The following is a 24,468-nucleotide window of genomic DNA, read 5'->3' as shown; positions in this document are numbered from 1 at the left end:
AGATGAAAAAGTAAAAACATAAGGGAGCACTATTGAAGAAATATTCCAAGCAGCGTAACCACTACAGAGAGCTGTATTGGTTATGGTGCCAAGTGTCCCCTCGCTGTAAGTAGTCGAACTGTTTTAGACAGAGCCAGTGCAAGTATTTTTGCCGGCTTGGCATAAAAAATGTTTGCCGACCCAATACAGACACACACTGACCAATACAGACACACACACTGACCCATACAGACACACACACTGACCCATACAGACACACACACTGACCCATACAGACACACACACTGACCTATACAGACACAAGCACACACACCCCATACAGACAAAGACAGATCCATACAGACACACTCTGACCCATACAGACACACACTGACCTATACAGACACACACTGACCTATACAGACACACACACACCATACAGACAAAGACAGATCCATACAGACACACACCGACCCATACAGACACACACCGACCCATACAGACACACACTGACCCATACAGACACACACTGACCCCATACAGACAGACAAAGACAGATCCATACAGACACACACTGACCCATACAGACAGAGACAGATCCATACAGACACGCACTGACCCAAGCAGAGTGATGCACACACATACTGACCCGTGCTGACGCACACAAACTGACCCATGCAGACATACACTCTAACCCATACAGACACACACTGACCTATACAGACACAAACTAACCTATACAGACACAAACTAACCTATACAGACACACACTGACCCATACAGACATACACTGACCTATACAGACATACACTGACCTATACAGACATACACTGACCTATACAGACACACACACCCCATACAGACAAAGACAGATCCATACAGACAAAGACAGATCCATACAGACACACACTGACCCAAGCAGAGTGATGCACACACATACTGACCCGTGCTGACGCACACAAACTGACCCATGCAGACATACACTCTAACCCATACAGACACACACTGACCTATACAGACACAAACTAACCTATACAGACACAAACTGACCTATACAGACACACACTGACCTATACAGACACACACTGACCTATACAGACACACACTGACCTATACAGACACACACTGACCTATACAGACACACACTGACCTATCCAGGCACAAACTAACCTATACAGACACACACTGACCTATACAGACACACACTGACCCATACAGACACGCACTGACCCAAGCAGACTGATGCACACCCGTGCTGACGCACACAAACTGACCCATGCAGACATACACTCTAACTCATACAGACACAAACTGACCTATACAGACACACACTGACCTATACAAGCAACCAAGTCCTGCAGAGTCTTCTGAGCAGAGGTATCATCTCTGGAAGATTGCTGGCTTCCGCCCTCTCCTCTCTACAGAGACTGCCCTTATCAAAGTTACTAACGACCTAATCGCAGCTAAATCCAAAGGCCACTACTCCATACTAATTCTTCTTGACCTCTCAGCAGCCTTTGACACCGTTGATCATGCTCTCCTTCTTCAAACTTTTCAATCGCTTGGTCTCTGTAACTCTGTCCTCTCGTGGTTTTCCTCTTATCTCTCCCAACGCTCATTCAGTGTCTCTTTTTCTAATGATACCTCTTCCCCTCGTCCTGTCTCGGTTGGAGTCCCCCAAGGCTCTGTCCTTGGTCCCCTTCTATTTTCTCTTTATACTGCCTCTCTTGTCAAACTTATTACATCTTTTGGATTCTGCTACCACCTGTACGCTGATGACACCCAGCTATATCTCTCCTCCCCGGACATCTCCCCTGCCGTCCTGCAACGTGTCACTGCTTGCCTTTCTTCCATCTCAGACTGGATGTCCTCCGGCTTTCTGAAACTCAATCTCTCTAAAACTGAGGTCCTTGTCTTTCCTCCTCCGAATACTGATCCTCCTCTTTCGCTCTCCCTTCAAGTTTGTGGTACCAACATCAGTCCATCCTTGCAAGCGCACTGTCTTGGCGTCATACTTGACTCTGGTCTCACCTTTGAGCCTCACATCCAGCATGTTGCCAAATCCTGTAGATTCCATCTTAAAAACATAGCCCGCATCCGCCCCTTTTTTGCACCAGAAACTACCAAGGAGCTTGTCCATGCTCTAGTAATTTCCTGCATGGATTATTGTAACCCTCTCCTGATTGGTCTTCCCAAAAGCCATACTGCACCCTTACAGTCCGTAATGAACGCTGCTGCTAGACTGATTTTCCTCTCTAGTCGGTTCTCTCACACCTCACCCCTCTGCCAGTCCTTACATTGGCTTCCTGTATGCTATAGGAGTCAATTCAAGGTACTAACTCACACCTATAAAGCACTGAACAACTCTAGCCCCTCTTATATCTCCTCACAGATCCATAGGTATGTCCCTTCTCGGTCTCTCCGCTCTGCCCGTGACCACCTCCTGTCCGTTGTCCGCACCCGTACGGCCAACTCGCACTTGCAGGACTTCTCGCGGGCGGCTCCCTTCCTATGGAATAGCCTGCCTACCGCCATCAGACTCTCCCCTAGTCTTGCCTTAAAACCCATCTCTTTAGGAAAGCTTATGGCTTCCAAGACTAACCTCTACCTCACATACCTGTCTCTTGCCCTTTCCTAAAGGGCAGCCCACCCTATTTGATTGCAAATTCCTGTCCTAATGTGTTTTACACCCCACCTCCTATAGAATGTAAGCTCGATTGAGCAGGGTCCTCTTCAACCTATTGTTCCCGTAAGTTTATTTGTAATTGTCGTATTTATAGTTAAATCCCCTCTCATAATATTGTAAAGCGCTACGGAATCTGTTGGCGCTATATAAATGGCAGCAATAATAATAATAATACAGACACAGACACACACTGACCTATACAGACACACACATCCCATACAGACAAAGACAGATCCATACAGACACACACTGACCCATACAGACACACACTGACCCATACAGACACACACTGACCCATACAGACACACACTGTCCCATACAGACACACACTGTCCCATACAGACACACACTGTCCCATACAGACACACACAAATCCATAGACACACACTGACCCATACAGACAGACAATGACCCAGACAGACAATGACCCAGACAGACAGTGACCCAGACAGACAATGACCCAGACAGACACAGACTGACCCAGACATTAACCCTCTTACCTTAATTTCACATATCAGTGCTGCTCATGTGTTTCTGGCATCTTCAGTGCACCTAGTTGCCTGGTGGCAGATCATTCTCCCTGTCTTAGCCCCCTGCTATGCTCCCGCCCATTTCTCCTCACCTCCAGGGCAAGGGACAGGAGTGAGCTAATAATGCGCCCTTGCGCTGACGCCGCAATGGATGTCTGGAAGGGGGCCAGGCACTGCGAGCCGAGGTGAATCATGGATGCCGCCGGTCCAGTGTTCTACCGGGCGCTAGTCAGCAGTCATGTAAGTGCTCCCCAGTGCCTGGTAACATGGTCGACGGCTGCTCCAAATAATTAATACAGCTCGATAGGGAAGGCGGCCAAACGAGCAGTAAAGCAACTACCAGCACCCCCCCTTAAGCGCGCCCCAGACGGCCACCTAATTGTCCTATAGGAAGCCCAGGTCCTGGTTTTAGAACAATATAATGTTTTACCTGTGGTCCGCAGGGTGCAGATCCACAATTTACTATATCCGTCAGAGAGCTCTCTGACTGAGCTAAACCCTGCAGTGCAAGCTGACACCCTCAGTCACTAACCTAGCTCTGCACTACTGGACTTAGTTCAGGAGAGCTAACAGAGGCTCCTAAGTAGGAGTAATCTGCACTATCACCTGCCCCTGTCTCCTGTCTTTTATATCATCTTTGTGTGGACGTGGTTGACAATTGCGGTCTATCCTTTCAAGCAGGGATTTTACCGCTGTACGCCTATACTGCTAGAGCTGGCTATAGCTCTTTTAAACGTGAGTGTTCCATCGCTAGTTTTTTTACTTATAAAAGACTGTACTTAACCGGCTTCACTATCACCTATCCCTGTCTCTTGTCTTCCATATTATCTATGTTTAAGGTGAACTGAGGACAGTACATCCTATCAAGCACTGACTTTCATCTTTGGTTAATAAGAACTTACACTGTCAGACTGCTTTGCACTAGGCCTATTCTTGCATTTGTGCTAGATACAGTTGTATTATTAGATTTTTTTACTTGTGGCACAACTCTTTCCTTTTCTCTTGTCCCTCTATAGGTTGTTGCTGCAGTCAGTTGCTAACAGGAACAGACAGTTCTTCTTCATCTGTCAAGATCTGCAGGTTCTGTGTCTGAATATATCCACATATTTAGACCCAATATGATGATTAACATATGGAAAAATCACTACAACTAGAAGTTTGTCTCCTCTACTTCTGAAGACAAACAAAGCAAAAACAAAAAGCCCAGAGTGGAACTTGATGAAGGAGTGCACCAAAGTGCCACAAACGTTTAACGAATGACAGAAAAGAATACAGTAAACGTTCAGGGTACACCACACTTTGTCAATGCATCATGTCATACTCAACCATGAAGCTGTGCCCTGGTATCCTTGTTTTTGTTCTATGCGCCTCTTTCACTGCTAGGGAGCAATGGCATGGCCAGGATAACTGCGTGGTATTGTAGTAACTTACTCTGTTCCTCTACTTTATTTCTTTTGAAGACAAAGGAGGAATTTTACTTCCGATTTTGCCATTCAAGAACCCTCTAAAATGTGCATGAGAAATCAAATATATATGTGTAGTTTTCCTAGCACTACAGTTTCCCTTTAATGGATACAATTCTAAGAGGGATGCCTCATACACACAACATTATGGGAAGATGATGTGAAAGCATATTGGTGGTATCATAGAAAAAAAAATGATCTCTTCCTTTTACGTACACAAACTTGAGTTTTACCTGCTTCATTTGCTGTAGTTCCTGTAGTTCTGCTTCCAGTTCTTGTACACGTAACCTGCAGTTTTCATTCTCACAAACTCTTTGTTCGAGCTCAGAATATTCCTGCACCACCGATTGATATTCCCGTTCTGCCTTTTCTTTTCGCTGACGTTCTTCAGCAACTAAAGCCCGAAGTGAGGCCACGGCACTGTGCAGACGCTCGTTTTCTCTCTGTAATGGCTTAGGGGATAAGTCCAAACAAGAACCATGCATGTAGAGTGTATCTTCATTCCTGTACACAGAACAAGAGGATGGCAATTATGTACACAAACTTATATTTATAACACATGTATAAAAAGATAAACATCATCTGTCATAGAAAAAAATTCAATAAAAATCATTTTCATAATTTTGACTGTCACCCTAAACTTACCTTGCTTCAATCTGTTTCTCCTCCTTAATTCTTTTTCAATATTTTTCTCCTAAAATACATAACGCAAAGTAGGGACTACTTTATCTTATGTATTTTATCTCCACTTGATAAACTTTGTCACTTCGTGACGGCTGGAGGAATTAAGGCATTGTCTCGCTCACTGCGAGACGATATCTATGGAGGATTCCATCGTCTCATGGGATGCTCCATAGACATTAGCGCTGTCCTCTCGCACATGCGTGATGAAGCGCCAGGAGCTGAAGAGAGAAGATGGTGGTCTCCATGGGGGACAGCATCAAGTTAGTATATCTAACCTCCGCTGCCTACCTGGGCCCTAGCACAGCAAGCAGTGATGTCACCATCATGGGTTTTAGCAAAATATGCAAAGACCGCAGAAGGTGACAGAGCTGCTTTAAGTATTTCACAGTTTGCCAATCAGTAGAACATGTCTCTGATACTCTCCATACTGAGTGAATGTTATTACGGACTTGGTACAGATACGGTGTACATTGAATCTGGACTATGGCTTCCTCATTTGTCACCAAAGACCCCTGCGCTAACCTGGGATTGGCGCACAGCTCCCGTATGCAGGGAAATGTGTGGATAGTGCGACGCCTTTCTCTCTTTTCCCTCCGCACTCGAACCTGGTCTTGACTGCGCAGTTCTTCCACTTGTTTTTGCAGATCCTCCACCTGTTTCTGCAAGCCATCTATAGTACCTGTGAGACTAACAGACAGAGACATATTCATTATTTGGCTTTCACCAACATCCCCACATGTTATTTTCAGTTATTTCTAGAATTCTACATTTCGCTAATACTTGTTTATCCACCTTCTTGTTTTATCACCCGAGAAACTTTCTCACTTTCGCTCTCCTTATTTACTCCACTTATTCCCCTTTCTTCCATTCCCTTGTCTCTAACCTTGCTATCTTGTGCTGGGCCACTTTGCTCTCCTGCACCAGCCTTAGGTTAGTCACTTCCAAATCTCTTGCGATTGTATCCAGCTGCTCATAGACCTTGGCGTGCTGTTCATTTACTTGGCGTAGCATCTCCAGCTGTTTGCTCAGGTACTTGAAAGACAGGAAGGGAAGAGACCATTTTTGTAAAACCCAGTGCGCAAACCAGCATATAGACTTTAATTGCAGACACACTGTAAACGTGACATACTCACAAGTTATCATTGCCGTATCATTGATACAAATATCTAAGTTAGACCTGAGTATCTATGTGTTAAAGGATATGTAATATTAGAACATAAATGGACTTTATATAAAATAGCTGAGAAAAGTAAAATGTGTAAATATTCGGGATAAGTTTGTTTATTTGGCTGCTGTGCAAAGTCTTACATTTTAATGAACACTTCATAACTAACTATCTTGAAATCAGTTGTTATATTCCAATAGCAGGGTGTACAATTTTAGGCCCCCAGCTATTTGCCAGACCTAAAAACAAGTGTAAGAAAACAATAATTTGTTACTGAATCATATTATTAGAGTTGCTACTTTAATCCACTAATCTAGATGCATAATATTGAAGCATTGCCGATTCTTGTTATACCTTTTTTATTGGACTAATGGAAATTTGCAGTGACGAGGTTTCTCCCTTTACCTCTTGTCTCAAATCCCCATTGTATCCTTTAGATTGTAAGCTCACGGGCCATTTAGCTAAGCACTTTGTATAAAACAGCTCCAATAACTAGTTTTCATCTTACGGGCAGGGCTCTCTCGACCTCTTGTATTTGTCTGTGTATATTGTACGTTCTCCGCTAATTGTACAGCGCTGCGGAATCTGTTGGCGCTTAATAAATACCAGTAATAAATAAATAAACAAGTCTAAAGCATGCTTTAAAACCCGATAAAGGGGGGAACTCCTGAAAAGCTAATCAATACAAATTCTGGTTAGTCCAATAAAAAAAAAAAAAAAAAAAAAAAGGCATTACAAGGACCTGCAATACTTTATTATTGAGCAATTTGTTTTGATTTGTGACATGTCTTTAGCATGGAGCGTAAGTGTGCTGTGAAAGTAGGAGTATATATCTGTACTGAGAGTCAGTGTGTGAAAGCGGGGGTGTGTGTGCCATGTCAGTGACACGTGGTGTATATGTGGAGTGTAATTATGTGTGTATTTTCAAAAGGTGTCGGTGTGAATTTAAATAAAATCTCAATGTGTGTGATTGCAGTCATGTATTTGTATGGAGTCTCAGTGCATGCATAAACGTGTCAGGAGAGATATATTTTGTGTAAAAGGCCACAGTGTGTTTGTGTGTGTATATGTGCTAACACATGGGTATAATTTGAGTATTCCCAAATAATATCCTTTCTTATTACTCTTACCAGCACCCTGGTGGTGGTTTCGGTGTTTAAAGATAGAGCTTTGGTCAAATGGCCTTTGAGCATGAGAAAAATGTAATGAAACCGTTTTTGCATGGTTTGCTTTTTACCTGGGGTCTGCTGGGCACCTCTCCCTGTCTCCACTACTAACGCTTCAGAGCGGGAAGCTCCTAAGCTTCCATTAGCTCTCCTGAGCTAAGCCCTGCGGTGCTGTGCTTAGCTCATTGGCCGAGTGCGATCAGATAATGCTTAGGAACTTTAGCTCTACAGCATTAGTAGTGGACTCAGGGTGGCAGACCCCACATGAGGTCAACTGTTCAAAAACTTTTTGACTACTTACAATGTGAAGGGTAGCCAGTGGGGAAAAAAAAACAAAACTGAAAAACACTACAGCAAGCTGTAGAACTTATGATACTTGGATTGTTCTTTTTCCTGGCCAGCCCACCTGGGATCAAATAAGCAAGTAAAAAGTTTGAGCCCAGTTAATGAAAAAAAGGTCAAAATTAACAGATTTATATGAAACAATGGGAATTCATTGTGTGCTAAAAATACAGGAGTAATAACATATAAAAAAAGTTTGCATGTACATTTGAAAACCTCTAAGTGTATATATCATGTGGAATCATAATAGAGTAAAAGATCGTGAAGATAAAATTTCTACTTTAGCAGTACCTCGATCTCCTGCACCTGATCTTCATTGGTAAGGTACATCTGCTGCAGTGAAACCTCCAATTCCTTATTTCGCTCTAAAAGTGTCTTTCCCAGTTCTGCTGCCAGGTGCAGATCTGTTAGAAACAAGAACACAGCAAATGTATCATGTGTTCCTTATTGTTCTGAGAAACACAGACTGCTTTTGAACTTTCCATCTCAAACTCACTAGCTCCAGCCTACTTACATATACAGTTTTTAATTAAAAAAAAAAAAAATGCAATCCAGTCTTATTTTTTACTGGCCACCCCTTTAAATGGTGTTAAGGCCCCTTTAAAAACCGAGCCTTTTTTCGCTTTGTACGTCTGTGTATTGTATCAATGAGGGAGTCTTCGGTATGGCGCTGACCAACTTTTCTTAAATAGACAAGTATTGCATTATAAACCATGTGCAGAAAAAACATATATCAAAATTATGACAGTGAGCTCTCACCAAACCAGGAAGTGGCTCAGCCAATGCCAATTGATATTTAATGTAATGTGGATTAGTGCAAGATAATGCATCTTGGGCGTAAAAACCCAAGGGCAGAGTACAGAATACTTTAAAGAGAGTCCTAACCGCAACATCTGAGGAAAGGGATTTAGGGGTGATTATTTCTGATGACTTAAAGGTAGGCAGACAATGTAATAGAGCAGCAGGAAATGCTAGCAGAATGTTTGGTTGTATAGGGAGAGGTATTAGCAGTAGAAAGAGGGAAGTGCTCATGCCATTGTACAGAACACTGGTGAGACCTCACTTGGAGTATTGTACGCAGTACTGGAGACCGTATCTTCAGAAGAGAGTTCAGAGATGGGCTACTAAACTGGTTCATGGATTGCAGGATAAAATGTAGCACGAAAGTTTAAAGGATCTTAACATGTATAGCTTGGAGGAAAGACGAGACAGTGGGGATATGATAGAAACATTTAAATACATAAAGGGAATCAACACAGTAAAGGAGGAGACTATATTTAAAAGAAGAAAAACTACCACAACCAGAGGACATAGTCTAAAATTAGAGGGACAAAGGTTTAAAAATAATATCAGGAAGTATTACTTTACTGAGAGGGTAGTGGATGCATGGAATAGCCTTCCAGCTGAAGTGGTAGGAGGTTAACACAGTAAAGGAGTTTAAGCATGGGTGGGATAGGCATAAGGCTATCCTAACTATAAGATAAGGCCAGGGACTAATGAAAGTATTTAGAAATGGGCCGAATGGTTCTTATCTGCCATCACATTCTATGTTTCTATGACGTCTGGCCTATCTCATAAAGTCTTGTTCATCAACACCAAAGTTTATGACCACAACAAGGCTTTAAATGGGAGTTGAAAGCCAAACCAATAGTTTTAGACCAAAATCTGTAATGCATTTAAATTATAAATCACAAAAATGCAAGAAAAGCCAGAAGTAGGTTATTATCTTTATAGTCCTTTGTAAAGTAAGCTTATTGCAGCCTGTGCAGCTTCCAGTAAAAAGCAGATATCCAAATTACAGTTTACACATACTCCTTTTTTTTAAATCCAAAAAGATTTGGCGAGATCAAACATGATCCCTACAGTCCAAGTACTGAAAATTACAGCCATGCATCACCTGTATATAGTTTTTTTTTTTTTTTTAAACCAAAGCATGGACTATGATCCCTTTATATATATATTCCCTTTAACACAGTAGCCTCTTCTTGTGCTTGGGTGGTGCTAGGAGACTTAAAACAGTGGTGTCAGGGCGGAGCCTGACTGTGGAGCCGAGCGGACGCACCTTGTGTGAGCTCCCGAGCCTGAATCCGTTAATCGCCCTTAATCACGGGAAAATCGCTCCATCCCAGTCCCCAATCTACAGCGCCTTGCTTTGCAGCCATCGATGAATCGGAGGGTGCCTCACACCCTAATCCCTGCGGCTCACCTATGGATTGAGACCAGCAGGGGAGATCTCAGGATCAAAGATCTACCTCACCGCCCCACAGCAGCATGAAGGGAGGCAGGAGAGGACCCGGGGAGCTCTAGCCAGCAGCTCCGCTGGGTTCCTCTCGCAAGGTTGGAGCATTGCCGCGGCAACGCTCAGATCTTGCGAGAGTGAACTCTAGCCCAGCAGGCTAGAGTTCACTCTCCACTGGGCCACCAGGGATGGCACATGGCAGCAAGTATTCCCCCTCCCTACATAAGGTAAGAAGGGAGGGGGAATATTTACTAATCTGCCCCCACCTCCACCCCCACAATCCCTCCAAACATACAGCACCCTCACACACACACACACACAGAGCACACAAACCGGGCACCCTCACAAACACACGACACCCACCCACACACAGCACACAAACAACACCCTCACAGAGCACAGTAACAGGACCCTAACAAACACAGCAGTGTATGTATGTATGTATATATATATATATATATATACACACACACACACACATATACATATACACATACACATCCAAAAGTAGATAAATGTCAGCGCTGTGCAATAGCCCCAAAGCAGTGTTTGTGGGGAAGCTGGGTATTGAGGTAAATGTGTATGATTTCCACCTCCACAGCGGTGGTCTAGGAAATTAGGAGTATTCTGTGTTAACTTTATATCCAACAGCAGTGGTCACAGTAACGTATCTTGAAAGATACAAACCAAGCAGAGAAAGTGCAACACAGTTTATTGATATCATGTAAAAATAAAACTCCAAATCCTTTAAAAAAACCTCATACACAGTAAAAAAGATGGTGTTTAAATCCTACTTTCCATCTAAGGATCCAAACAGAGTCCAGAATATGTAGCAGATAAGCAGTGTGCTGAAAGTATTACCACTCCCTTGGTGCAGTGGAAATCCAGAAAATGTCCAAGGATCTAGCCGAAATGCTGCAAGTTTACTAAATTTACTAAAGCTCTGGAGCTTCAAAGGGCTCCCCATACAGGTATCATAAATACACCTTCAAGGAATATAGCATGCCCTCACTTACAGTCAGCACAACAGAACCATTGGCTGTAAACACACTCATAGCCAAGATTTGCAGAGGGGTCTTCCGAACTCCACCATTTACAGCATGGCACCAAACACAAACACATTGGTATTGTCACAAGGAAATCTTCCCTTAAACAAAGACTAACCATAGACTTATTGGCACCACACACCTCCGCTACCCCAAGTCTCAACATCCTCATACCCTCCGAGGAGTTTCCTTACTATACAACACCATTGATCTACCTTTACAGCTATCACTCAAGCATGGGTTGAAGCTTGGTTAAGTAAGACCAATATCATCAACGCTATAAACGGCTACCATCTACCCTACACACAGGCACTTACATGGCATAAAATGGGCAATCCTTTCCCTGTGTTGCGGTCGCCGGCCCGCCGAGCCTCACGGTCGTGCCCGACCGGCACGACCGCTCCGACTACACGAGCTTACCTGCTCGTCGGCGAGCCGGGAACCGCGCACATAGTTCTTCCGGGCATCGCGCCCGGATCCAAGATGGCGCCGACCACGTGGTCGCGTCTATTACCAGCCCCGCCCCCGAGAATTATACCAACGTGTGCGTGACGTCACGACGTCAACGCACACGCACGTTTTGGGGTCAGAGGTCGCCCTCTGACCAATCATAGCCTAGAGAGGGGTATTTAAACCCCTAGCTTTCCCCATTACTTTGCCATGTCGTGGTTTCAGTTTCCTGGTTTCCTGAAAGTGATATTCTCGTGTTTCTGATTTCCTGGTATCCTGATCCTTGGCGTTTCCCTGGTTATTCTGATCTCTGGTTTCCCTGACTTGGCTTGTTTATCGGTATTGAGTATTTTCTGGCTTCCTTGACCTCGGCTTTCCCTTTGACCATTCTCTGTCTCTAGCGTATTAGTCCGGCCATTCTAAGGACCGGTTTACGCTCTTTCCTATTATTTTCCTTTTCTTACTTATGTATATGTTTACATAGTTTCTGCGTGCTGGACCACATTACTAGTCGTGACATTACGACATGGCCATGGATCCTGCAGAACTATGCAAGCATATGATCGCATGTGAGAGTAGGGTGGAGGATATGGACCACAGGTTAGACCAATTTGCCCAGGCATTTCAGACCTTGCTCCAGAGGACTGCCTATTTAGAGGTTCCTCCGGTACAACCTGTGGTTCCGCCACCTGTAGTGGTTCCCGTACCACATAAACCACCATCCATAACCTTGTCACCGCCCCCACGCTATGGAGGGGATTCTAAGGAATTCAGAGGTTTTTTAAACCAAATTGAATACCACTTTGAGGCCTCTCCAGGTTCATTCCCAACAGATAGATCTAAAATAGGCTATCTGATGAACCAATTATCTGGAAAAGCTTTGACCTGGGCTAACCCCTTATGGGAAAGTGGTGACGCAGTAGCTCGTGATTACAATACTTTTCTTACGGCTTTTAAAGCTACATTTGAACCCAAAGGCAGGGAGAAGAACGCTGCCAAAGCCCTTATGCGAATCAAGCAAGGCAGTCGTTCTGTAGCCGATTATGCTATAGAGTTCAGGACATTAGCGTCTGAGGTTGATTGGACCAATAGCGGTCTGGTGGCTGCTTTCTCTGAAGGTTTAGCTGAGAATATACAAGATGAGACTGCAGCTAGAGACCTTCCGGTTAGTCTAAATGAGTTTATTGCCTACATGATAGACATTGACAACCGGCTCAGAGAGAGAGAGAAAAACAAACAACGTAACAGACGCTCTAATTTGTCCATAGCTCCTCGTTTCTCTAACCCAGTGGTGAGTAGCCAGACGCCTCTTCCAGAACCAGAACCCATGCAATTGGGTAGTGCTAAACTCACTGAGGCAGAGAGACAACACAGACGTAACGAGGGGTTATGTATGTATTGTGGCAAGAAAGGGCATCTAAGGTCATCATGCCCGGTTCGGCCGGAAAACTTGCACACCTAAGGCACGTACGGGGACCGACCTTAGGTGTGATGTATATGTCCCCTAAATTGACTAAGAACCGTTTCCTTATCAAAGTAACCTTATCTTTCGAAAACACTACTATTCAATGTGAGGCTATGATTGACTCTGGGGCAGCGGAGAATTTCCTAGACAAGGAATTCTCTGCAAAACATCTCCTGCCCTTAAGACATAAAGAGAAACCTATAGCAGTCGAGGCCATTGATGGGAGGCCTCTTACCCAGCCTTTCATCACACACGAAACTCTGCCAATCACTGTTTCAGTGGGTGTTCTCCATTCTGAAGAAATGACCTTTCAAATTATCTCTTCACCTACAGTTCCGATAATACTCGGTTTCCCTTGGCTCCTTAAACACAATCCGCGTTTGGATTGGATTGAAGGAGAGATTGTGAGTTGGGGTGAGAGATGCAAAGATGTCTGCTTTAAACAAATCCCACAACCTATTGGCACCATTAATGTTCCTGTTACACCTCCCTTGACCACACAAATTCCACAACAGTATATGGATTTGAAAGAGGTATTTAACAAGGTCCAGTCAGAAGGGTTACCTCCTCATAGACCTTATGACTGTACCATAAACTTATTACCAGGGACTATGCCTCCCAAGGGAGGAATCTATGCCTTGTCCCCCCAGGAAAATCTTTGTTTAGAGGAATACATTAAGGAGGCTCTCAGAAAGGGTCATATCCGTAGGTCCTCCTCACCAGCCGGGGCTGGGTTCTTCTTTGTCTCTAAAAAAGAAGGAGACCTACGCCCTTGTATTGATTATAGGGGTTTGAATAGGATTACCATTAAAAACGCCTACCCTATTCCCCTTATATCAGAACTATTCGACAGATTGAAGGGAGCTCGAGTCTTTACCAAGCTCGATCTCCGAAGTGCATACAATCTAGTCAGGATTAAGGACGGTCACGAATGGAAGACCGCATTTAACACAAGAATGGGACATTACGAATACCTGGTTATGCCGTTTGGATTATGTAACGCTCCAGCGGTATTCCAGGATTTTATTAACGATGTCCTAAGAGAGTACCTTCACATGTTCGTTCTAGTGTATTTGGACGACATTCTCATCTATTCCCCAAACCTAGAGACACATCACGAACATGTGAGAATTGTACTGAAAACCCTGTTACAAAACGGCCTTTACTGTAAACTGGAGAAATGCCAGTTTGACCAAACGGAGATACAATTCCTTGGATACGTTATATCTCCGTCTGGTTTCCAGATGGATCCTCGTAAACTGGAGGCAGTCTTACAGTGGCCATTACCCAAGGGCCTTAAAGCTACTCAACGCTTTATAGGTTTTGCGAATTACTACCGCAAATTCATAAGGGGATTTTCCTCCGTGATTTCCCCTATAACCAATTTAACAAAAAAAGGAACAAATTGTATATCTTGGCCCAAAGAAGCAAGAGAGGCATTTGAACAATTAAAATTTTTATTTTCCTCAGCACCTGTCCTGACTCATCCTGATCCATCCAAACCATTTATCCTAGAGGTGGATGCATCAGAAACAGGAGTTGGAGCCATTCTGTCTCAAAGAGAAAGTCCTGATACGCCTTTACATCCCTGTGGATTTTACTCTCGCAAACTCACACCTGCAGAGAGGAATTACGACATAGGGAATAGGGAACTTTTGGCCATTGTACTTGCCCTTAAGGAATGGAGGCATCTCTTAGAAGGTTCCAAAGAGCCACTTTTGATCTTTACTGATCATAAGAATTTGGCTTATATTGGGGACGCTAAGAGACTGTCCTCTCGTCAGGCTAGGTGGTCATTGTTTCTCTCCCGATTCAATTTCGTAATTACGTACCGGCCTGGTACTAAAAACATCAAGGCAGATGCACTTTCTCGGCAGTTTGAGACAGATGAAGTACCAGAACAGGAGATATATCCTATTGTACCTCCTGAATGCCTCATTGCCACTACTGTTTCCGAAGTGTCTTCTCCACTCTTCTGTGCCATAATAGCAGATCAAACTCAGGCACCTGTGGGAAAACCTCCGGACAAACTATATGTGTCACCTCAGTTTCAAAAGAAGATACTAGATTTGTTCCATGACAACCTTACAGCGGGCCATCCTGGAGTCCATAAAACTCTCTCAGCCGTCTCCAGGAGATTTTGGTGGCCTGCTCTCAGAAACGACATCAAAGATTATGTTGGGGCATGTCAAATATGTGCAGTTTCTAAAGTTCCTCCTAGATCACCTCCTGGACTGTTACAACCACTGCCCATACCTAATGCTCCATGGACCCATTTAGCCATGGATTTTATTGTGGATCTACCCAGTTCAAACGGGTTTAATACAGTCCTTATGGTTATTGATAGATTCACGAAGATGGCACATTTCATCCCACTTAAGAAATTACCATCTGCTCAAGATCTTGTTCAAATATTCTTGAGAGAGATCTTTCGGTTGCACGGTGTACCCAAAAACATAGTATCTGACAGAGGTACCCAGTTTGTTTCTAGGTTTTGGCGTTCCTTTTGCAAACAATTGGGCATCGAACTCTCCTTTTCATCAGCATATCACCCTCAAACAAATGGAGCAGCAGAGAGGGCGAATCAGTCTTTAGAAGCCTATTTACGTTGCTTTATAAATGCCAATCAATCTAACTGGTATGAGCTCTTACCCATGGCTGAGTTCGCCAGAAACAACGCCACTCATGAATCTTCTAATCACAGTCCATTCTTTGTTAATCAGGGTTATCACCCCGCTGTTTTACCTTCTGCATTCTCAGACACAGAAATCCCCGCTTTGGACACCCGTTTAGAATCGATTCATGATACCTGGGATTCCGTCCATTCAGCTCTGCAAAAAGCCTCATTCCGAGCAAAGGTCCAAGCTGACAAGAAACGGGGCGCTAATCCTGTCTATCTTCCAGGTGACAGGGTGTGGCTCTCCACGAGACATATCAAGCTTAAGGTCCCATCCATGAAATTTGCCCCTCGGTACATTGGTCCTTTTCGAGTTACCCAACGTATTAATCCAGTGACCTATTCTTTGGCACTACCGGCTCATATGAGAATAGCGAATACTTTCCATGTGTCTCTACTCAAGCCCCTTACTTGCAATCGCTACACCAGGGTATCCACTCCTCCTCCGCCCTTGGTAGTGGGTGATCAAGAAGAATACGAAGTCCATTCTATCATGGACTCCAAATTATCCAGGGGTGTCTTGTCCTATCTCGTTGACTGGAAGGGTTATGGTCCCGAGGAACGTTGTTGGGTTCCTGCTGACCGGGTCCATGCGCCCCGTCTTATCCGGTCGTTTCACAACCGCTTTCCTCTTAAGCCGGGTCCTTCCCGCCCGGTGCGCGGTCTTCGAGTGGGGGGTACTGTTGCGGTCGCCGGCCCGCCGAGCCTCACGGTCGTGCCCGACCGCTCCGACTACACGAGCTTACCTGCTCGTCGGCGAGCCGGGAACCGCGCACATAGTTCTTCCGGGCATCGCGCCCGGATCCAAGATGGCGCCGACCACGTGGTCGCGTCTATTACCAGCCCCGCCCCCGAGAATTATACCAACGTGTGCGTGACGTCACGACGTCAACGCACACGCACGTTTTGGGGTCAGAGGTCGCCCTCTGACCAATCATAGCCTAGAGAGGGGTATTTAAACCCCTAGCTTTCCCCATTACTTTGCCATGTCGTGGTTTCAGTTTCCTGGTTTCCTGAAAGTGATATTCTCGTGTTTCTGATTTCCTGGTATCCTGATCCTTGGCGTTTCCCTGGTTATTCTGATCTCTGGTTTCCCTGACTTGGCTTGTTTATCGGTATTGAGTATTTTCTGGCTTCCTTGACCTCGGCTTTCCCTTTGACCATTCTCTGTCTCTAGCGTATTAGTCCGGCCATTCTAAGGACCGGTTTACGCTCTTTCCTATTATTTTCCTTTTCTTACTTATGTATATAGAAACATAGAAACATAGAAACATAGAATGTGACGGCAGATAAGAACCATTCGGCCCATCTAGTCTGCCCAGTTTTCTAAATACTTTCATTAGTCCCTGGCCTTATCTTATAGTTAGGATAGCCTTATGCCTATCCCACGCATGCTTAAACTCCTTTACTGTGTTAACCTCTACCACTTCAGCTGGAAGGCTATTCCATGCATCCACTACCCTCTCAGTAAAGTAATACTTCCTGGTATTATTTTTAAACCTTTGTCCCTCTAATTTAAGACTATGTCCTCTTGTTGTGGTAGTTTTTCTTCTTTTAAATATAGTCTCCTCCTTTACTGTGTTGATTCCCTTTATGTATTTAAATGTTTCTATCATATCCCCCCTGTCTCGTCTTTCCTCCAAGCTATACATGTTAAGATCCTTCAACCTTTCCTGGTAAGTTTTATCCTGCAATCCATGAACCAGTTTAGTAGCCCTTCTTTGAACTCTCTCTAAGGTATCAATATCCTTCTGAATATGTTTACTAGTCGTGACACCCTGCTCAACTTTCGGGCTACAGATTAGCCTATATTACGGTTACCCTTAGGCTTGCTGAGAGCTGGACCGCTTAGTAGTCTGGATTCCTATTTGCTGAAGAGGGGAGAGCTGCTTTCCATAGTATTCCATATGAGTCCTGTAAGTGTAGAATAATCCCACTAGCTATAGCCCAGCTAGGATACCTTTCTGCCCAAAAAACGAGTCGAGGCTGCGATTTGAGGGTCAAGTAAGAACTGAGGTCTGGAACACCCAGCCTGCTTTTTATTACAGTCAGGTACAAACAGACCCCACCCAGGGGGAGGTATAAAATAACCAATAACAGAATAGTACAGCCCCCTGGTGCCCTCCCCTCTGCTTGGGAGATAATTGAGTTTCCTACTGTATCTACTCAATTATCTCCAAGCTAAAACTTATACATTTTTATAACTTTCTCATTTTATCTAGTACATTAATAAAACTTATATTTTTGTGAACAACATAAATTGTGGAACAACATACTCAAATTTCGTGGGAATCCGTCCAGTAGTTCCAGAGATATTAAAAAGTCTCTTTGGACCGACCGCACGCCTGTTTGCAAGCCCAGAAACAGTTCCACAGATTCAGGCTGTGTGGTCGGTCGATGTTTAGCCGGAAAATCGGTAAAGTTCCATCCGAAGCCGGTGTTCGAATATTCGAACGCACTTCGGCTTTTGTCGAAGTGTCGAAGTAAATGCGGTTTAAAATTCCGCGGCGGTCGCTAGTCGTGTGGTGATCTATTCCCATGAAAAAGACGACAAAGTTCCCTTCGAACGGTTGTTTCGAATGTTCGGCCGGGACTTAGTCTCCGGCTGTGGTGTCGAAGGATCGGGAAAGGTACAGGTTACCGCTGACCGCATTCGACTGTATTAAAATGCCCGCCGCCACGTGTTCGACTGTAATGGCGGCCGCTTCGACTACATCGGTGACTTCGACGGCTTCGGCACTTCGACGGTATTCGAAGTGCCAGTTAAAAGGTTGAGACGCTGCTCCCAAGTAATTAAAGGTACACAATTAAAACTAGTGTTTCTGTAACAGTGCTCCCTTTTTGTGGAACACTCTGGCAGACACAGTCTGACCCCTTTTCGGGGCAGACTAAGGCTGTCCAGACCGCTGGTTATGTTGGGCTGAGGTCTGTTTGTCTGGACAACCCGTCGGCGTTGCCATTCTGTTTCCCGGGTCGGTAGGTAATGGTGAAATTGAAGGGTTGCAATGATAAACTCCAACGTAATAACCTGCCGTTATCTCCAGAGACCCGGTTTAGCCACACCAACGGGTTATGGTCGGTGACCAGAGTGAACTCTTGTCCATATAAATAGGGAGTCAATTTCTTTAATGCCCACACCAAAGCCAAGCACTCCTTTTCGACCGCTGCATAGCTGACTTCGCGGGGCAGGAGCTTCCGGCTGATGTAGGCAACTGGATGCTCCCCTCCGTCTTCACCTACTTGGCTGAGGACGGCTCCCAGCCCGAACATGGAAGCGTCTGTATGGACGATAAAACGTTTGTTAAGAGCTGGGGCCGCCAAGACAGGAGCATTAACCAAAGCATTTTTGAGGGCCTGGAAAGCCGTTTCACAGTGGGGAGACCACAGGACCTGTCGAGGTAAGTTTTTCTTGGGCAAGTCAGTCAGGGGTTTGGCAAGTGTGCTGTAGTCTGGTACAAATCGTCTGTAGTACCCTGCCGTGCCCAGGAAGGCTAGAACCTGGGTCTTAGTGATGGGGGTGGGCCAATTGGCAACAGCTTCTATCTTGGCTGGCTCTGGTCGCTGCTTTCCGCACCCCACCCGGTGACCCAGGTACTGTACCTCGGCCATCCCAAAGTGACATTTTTCTGGTTTCAGAGTCAGGCCAGCAGCCCGGATCTGATCCAGAACCATTCCTACATGAGCTAAGTGGTCCTCCCAGGACTCACTGTGAATCGCTATGTCGTCCAGGTATGCACAGGCAAAACTCTGGAAGCCATCCAGGAGCCTATCCACCAAGCGCTGGAATGTAGCTGGGGCATTCTTCATCCCAAACGGCATTACCTTAAACTGGTATAAGCCGAATGGGGTGACGAAGGCCGACTTGGGGATAGCCTCCGGGGCCAGGGGAATCTGCCAGTAACCCTTGCAGAGGTCATTAGTGGTCAGGTAATTTCCCCTGGCTATACGATAGAGTAGCTTGTCTACCCTGGGCATAGGGTAAGCGTCCGTCACTGTTTTTTCATTGAGCCTCCGATAGTCTACACAGAACCGGGTTGTCCCATCTTTCTTGGGTACCAGGACAACCGGGGAGGCCCAGGGACTATCGGAGGGCTCAATCACCCTGAGTTGGAGCATCTCATCGATCTCCTTCTTCATTCCTGTCCTAACTGCCTCGGGGATGCGATACGTGGGGCTGGCGTAAGGGTGTTTGCCCGGGGGTACCGACCTGGTGGGTAGTTAAGGTAGTGTACCCTGGCTTCTGGGAGAAGGTGAGGTGTTTGGACTGGAGGAGTGCATTGAGCTGCTCCCTTTCAGTGGGGCTAAGTCGGTCTCCTATCTGAACCTGGGTTACTACATCTGTGGGGGGACTCTTTTCTAGCAGGTAGGGAATGGGTAGGCTGTCGGGGTCTTCCTGGGGGGGGCAACATACGGCTGTCACGTTCTCGGGTCGCTCCAAATATTCTTTGAGCATGTTTACATGGAACGTCTTCCTAAGGTTGTTGTCGTGGCAACTAGCTATGACATAAGTGGTGTCGCCCCGTTTCTCTACAATCTGGTAGGGGCCCTGCCATGATGCTTGCAATTTGTCTGTCTTCACCGGCTTAAGTACTAACACCTTTTGTCCTATGGTAAAGATTCTTCTTCGGGCCCCCCGATCGTACCATACCTTCTGTCTTCTCTGGGCCGACTGGAGGTTAGCCTGCACTGATTTGGCTAGTTGCTCCATTCGGTCTCTGAGTTCCAGCACGTATGGCACAATGGGGACACAGTCAGTTTCCGTCTCTCCCTCCCAGTGCTCCCGGATCAGGTTTAGGGGACCCCGTACCTTTCTTCCGTAGAGCAACTCAAAGGGAGAGAACCCTGTCGTTTCCTGGGGCACCTCCCGATAAGCAAATAGGAGGTGCGGCAGGAAGCGTTCCCAATCTCGGTATTCCTGAGTGAACGTTTTGAGCATTTGTTTGAGGGTCCCGTTGAACCTCTCACAAAGTCCGTTCGTCTGTGGGTGATATGGGGAGCTCAGAAGGGACTTAATTTTGCAAACCTGTCAGAGTTGTTGGGTCAATTCGGCTGTAAATTGGGTGCCTCGGTCAGACAGGATTTCTTTTGGAAATCCTACCCGGGAGAACACTTGTACCAGTGCATTCGCTACCGTATCCGCTTGGATGTTGGATAGGGCGACAGCCTCGGGGTACCTGGTAGCGTAGTCCACTACGGTAAGGATGTATCGCTTACCGGAGGGACTAGGGGTGGCCAGTGGTCCTACTAGGTCAATAGCAACCCTGCTAAAGGGTTCCTCTACAATGGGCATATTGACTAGATGGGCTTTAGGGTGATCGCCTCGCCTTCCTACTCGTTGACACACATCGCAAGTATTACAATAAGTCCTAACATCAGCGTGTACTCCTGGCCAAAAGAATGTGTGGGTAATGCGGTGTAGCGTACGGGTTACAGCTAGGTGGCCTGCCAAGGGGATGTCGTGTCCTATCTTGAGGATTTCTCAACGGTATTTGTGGGGCACTACCAGCTGTCGCCTACGTTGTCCCTTTTTCTCTGTCAAGCGATATAGTTTCCCTTTTTCCCATAGAAAAGTTTCGTTATCTGCCCCGCTCCCTCCGGTCTCTGCTCGTTCTCGGTATTTTTGTAAAGTCGGGTCAGTCTTAGACTCGGTCTCGAAAGTATCCGGGGTGTCCCAGGGTATGGGGCCTAACATGTCAGGTAAAGTCGGGGTCGGTCTTACCTGTGTCTCCCGCACTGGTGAGGGTTCTCGTTCTGTCCGGGCTTGGGCTCGGGTAGTCACTGGGTTCGCCTCGTTGTTGTACGCTGGAGCATAGGCAGAAGTCATGGGGCCCAAATCGTTGCCCAGTAGTACTTCAGCAGGTAAATTATCCATTATGCCCACGTTCACAGCCCCCTTTCCCGCTCCCCAATCAAGATGTACTTTAGCGGTCGGAATTTTGTACACATCCCCCCCCGCCACTCTAACGGCCACGGTCTGCCCTGACCGCTTGTGTTCCGGCACCAAATGACTCTGTACCAGTGTGATGGTAGCCCCTGTGTCTCTCAACCTCTCGGTAGATCGCCCTTCGAGCCATACCTTCTGCCGATGGTGCTGGCGGTTATCTGAAGCAGCATATACAGGGTCTGCCTCGTGAAGCGGTCCCAAATATTCCTCCAAAGAGGCCTCTTGGTTAACACAGAGGGCTCGGGCAGGACGATATGGCCCAGAGGGGCAATTGTAATTCCTGGGTGTCTGGTGCGTGTTAAGGGGGCAGTTAGCCATGAAATGCCCTGGTTGCTTGCATCGGTGGCAAGTCGGTCTGGGACGATCAGAGTTGTTATTGGGTGGTCCTGAGTGTCAGGCGGGCCCTGCGGGTACCGGGGCTCGGAATTCCGTACGAGGAGGTGCACGGTAAACCTCTCTGGGCTCGACCCGTGCTGGAGCCCGGTAGTTCGTGGGCTCGTGAAGACGTGAATCATAATGTTCATCGGCTAATTTGGCCGCTTCTTCTAAGGTGGAAGGTCGCCTGTCTCGCAGCCACTCCTTCCCCTGCTGCTCCATGCCATTATAAAAATGTTCTAAGAGAAACAATTGTAAAATTTCCTCACCAGTCACAGCTTTACTTCCGCTCATCCAGTGATTTGCCACCCTCCGCATTCGGTGCGCCCATTCCATATGGGTATCGTTAGGCTTCTTTTTCGTGCCCCGAAACTGCCGGCGATACGTGTCTGGAGTTACAGCGTACCGTCTTAGCAGTGTCTCTTTAACTCGCTCATACTGTGTCACTTCCTCAGCACCCAAGGTACGAAAAGCTTCCAGGGCTCGCCCGGATAGTTTCCCAGACAGGATTGTGGGCCACTCTCTGATGGGAATCTGGTGCAGGGCACATTGCCTTTCGAAGTCCGCCAAGTATTCATCAATTCCTGTCTCGCTCTCTAGGAAGGGTCGAAATGCCGCATAGGGTATCTTGGGTCTCCCAGCATTTTCGACAGGAACGATTACCTGCGGGGCTTCAGCATTGCGGTGTGCGTTTACTAGGTCAAGTGCGTGGGCTCGGCCTTTCGTATATCCTCGTCTGCCTCCGCCATCAACTGCTGCACTAGTTCTATAGGTGGGTTTGGCCCGTATAGGGAGAGCCTTTCCCGAACAATTCTTGCCTTTTCGTCACCATTCATGGTTGGGGTTTCCGCCATTGTGAAGCTTTGATCCAGTTCGGTCAGTTCTGCGATCAGTTCTCTCCTTGGCCGGTTGCTGGCGTACCCTCCTCTGCTTTCCAGTAAATCTTTTAGGGTTGTACGCTTCAATTTTGTGTAGGCGCTCTCCATCCGTTCCGTACCTCTCCTAGGAAATCCAGGATAATCCCACCGCTGCCACCAAATGTTACGGTTACCCTTAGGCTTGCTGAGAGCTGGACCGCTTAGTAGTCTGGATTCCTATTTGCTGAAGAGGGGAGAGCTGCTTTCCATAGTATTCCATATGAGTCCTGTAAGTGTAGAATAATCCCACTAGCTATAGCCCAGCTAGGATACCTTTCTGCCCAAAAAACGAGTCGAGGCTGCGATTTGAGGGTCAAGTAAGAACTGAGGTCTGGAACACCCAGCCTGCTTTTTATTACAGTCAGGTACAAACAGACCCCACCCAGGGGGAGGTATAAAATAACCAATAACAGAATAGTACAGCCCCCTGGTGCCCTCCCCTCTGCTTGGGAGATAATTGAGTTTCCTACTGTATCTACTCAATTATCTCCAAGCTAAAACTTATACATTTTTATAACTTTCTCATTTTATCTAGTACATTAATAAAACTTATATTTTTGTGAACAACATAAATTGTGGAACAACATACTCAAATTTCGTGGGAATCCGTCCAGTAGTTCCAGAGATATTAAAAAGTCTCTTTGGACCGACCGCACGCCTGTTTGCAAGCCCAGAAACAGTTCCACAGATTCAGGCTGTGTGGTCGGTCGATGTTTAGCCGGAAAATCGGTAAAGTTCCATCCGAAGCCGGTGTTCGAATATTCGAACGCACTTCGGCTTTTGTCGAAGTGTCGAAGTAAATGCGGTTTAAACTTCCGCGGCGGTCGCTAGTCGTGTGGTGATCTATTCCCATGAAAAAAAGACGACAAAGTTCCCTTCGAACGGTTGGTTCGAATGTTCGGCCGGGACTTAGTCTCCGGCTGTGGTGTCGAAGGATCGGGAAAGGTACAGGTTACCGCTGACCGCATTCGACTGTATTAAAATGGCCGCCGCCACGTGTTCGACTGTAATGGCGGCCGCTTCGACTACATCGGTGACTTCGACGGCTTCGGCACTTCGACGGTATTCGAAGTGCCAGTTAAAAGGTTGAGACGCTGCTCCCAAGTAATTAAAGGTACACAATTAAAACTAGTGTTTCTGTAACAGCCTACTATCGATATTCGCAGATACTCTGTGCTGGTTATGATAACGTATCCAGAGTCCTTACAGTAATACACTATCTAGAAGACTTCTTGTTGATTAATGATAACATATTTATCACTAGAAGCCTCACGGCAGCTTAGTCTGGTTGACCACTTGGGCGTCCCAGTACCCCATAAGAAACAGAAGGCCCAGACACT

The 24,468-nt window shown here is 46.0% G+C and overlaps 1 protein-coding gene across 4 annotated transcripts in view; it reads right to left on the bottom strand.

Moving 5' to 3' along the window:
* Window positions 1–24,468, bottom strand: part of CDR2L (cerebellar degeneration related protein 2 like) — a 36,136-nt gene that overhangs the window by 1,758 nt on the left and 9,910 nt on the right. For all 4 annotated transcript variants that reach the window (XM_063425417.1, XM_063425416.1, XM_063425414.1 and 1 more), the window contains exons 3-6: window positions 8,307–8,419; window positions 6,226–6,374; window positions 5,865–6,029; window positions 4,892–5,162 (exon numbers count right to left, since the gene is read on the bottom strand). In XM_063425417.1, the coding sequence (XP_063281487.1) occupies window positions 4,892–5,162; window positions 5,865–6,029; window positions 6,226–6,374; window positions 8,307–8,419 (698 nt within the window). The remainder of the gene's footprint in view (window positions 1–4,891; window positions 5,163–5,864; window positions 6,030–6,225; window positions 6,375–8,306; window positions 8,420–24,468) is intronic.

This window comes from Pelobates fuscus, chromosome 6, assembly GCF_036172605.1.
Source record: "Pelobates fuscus isolate aPelFus1 chromosome 6, aPelFus1.pri, whole genome shotgun sequence".
NCBI lineage: Eukaryota > Metazoa > Chordata > Amphibia > Anura > Pelobatidae > Pelobates > Pelobates fuscus.
Note: the sequence above shows the minus strand (reverse complement) of the source record. Positions and strands in the feature narration are given on the sequence as shown.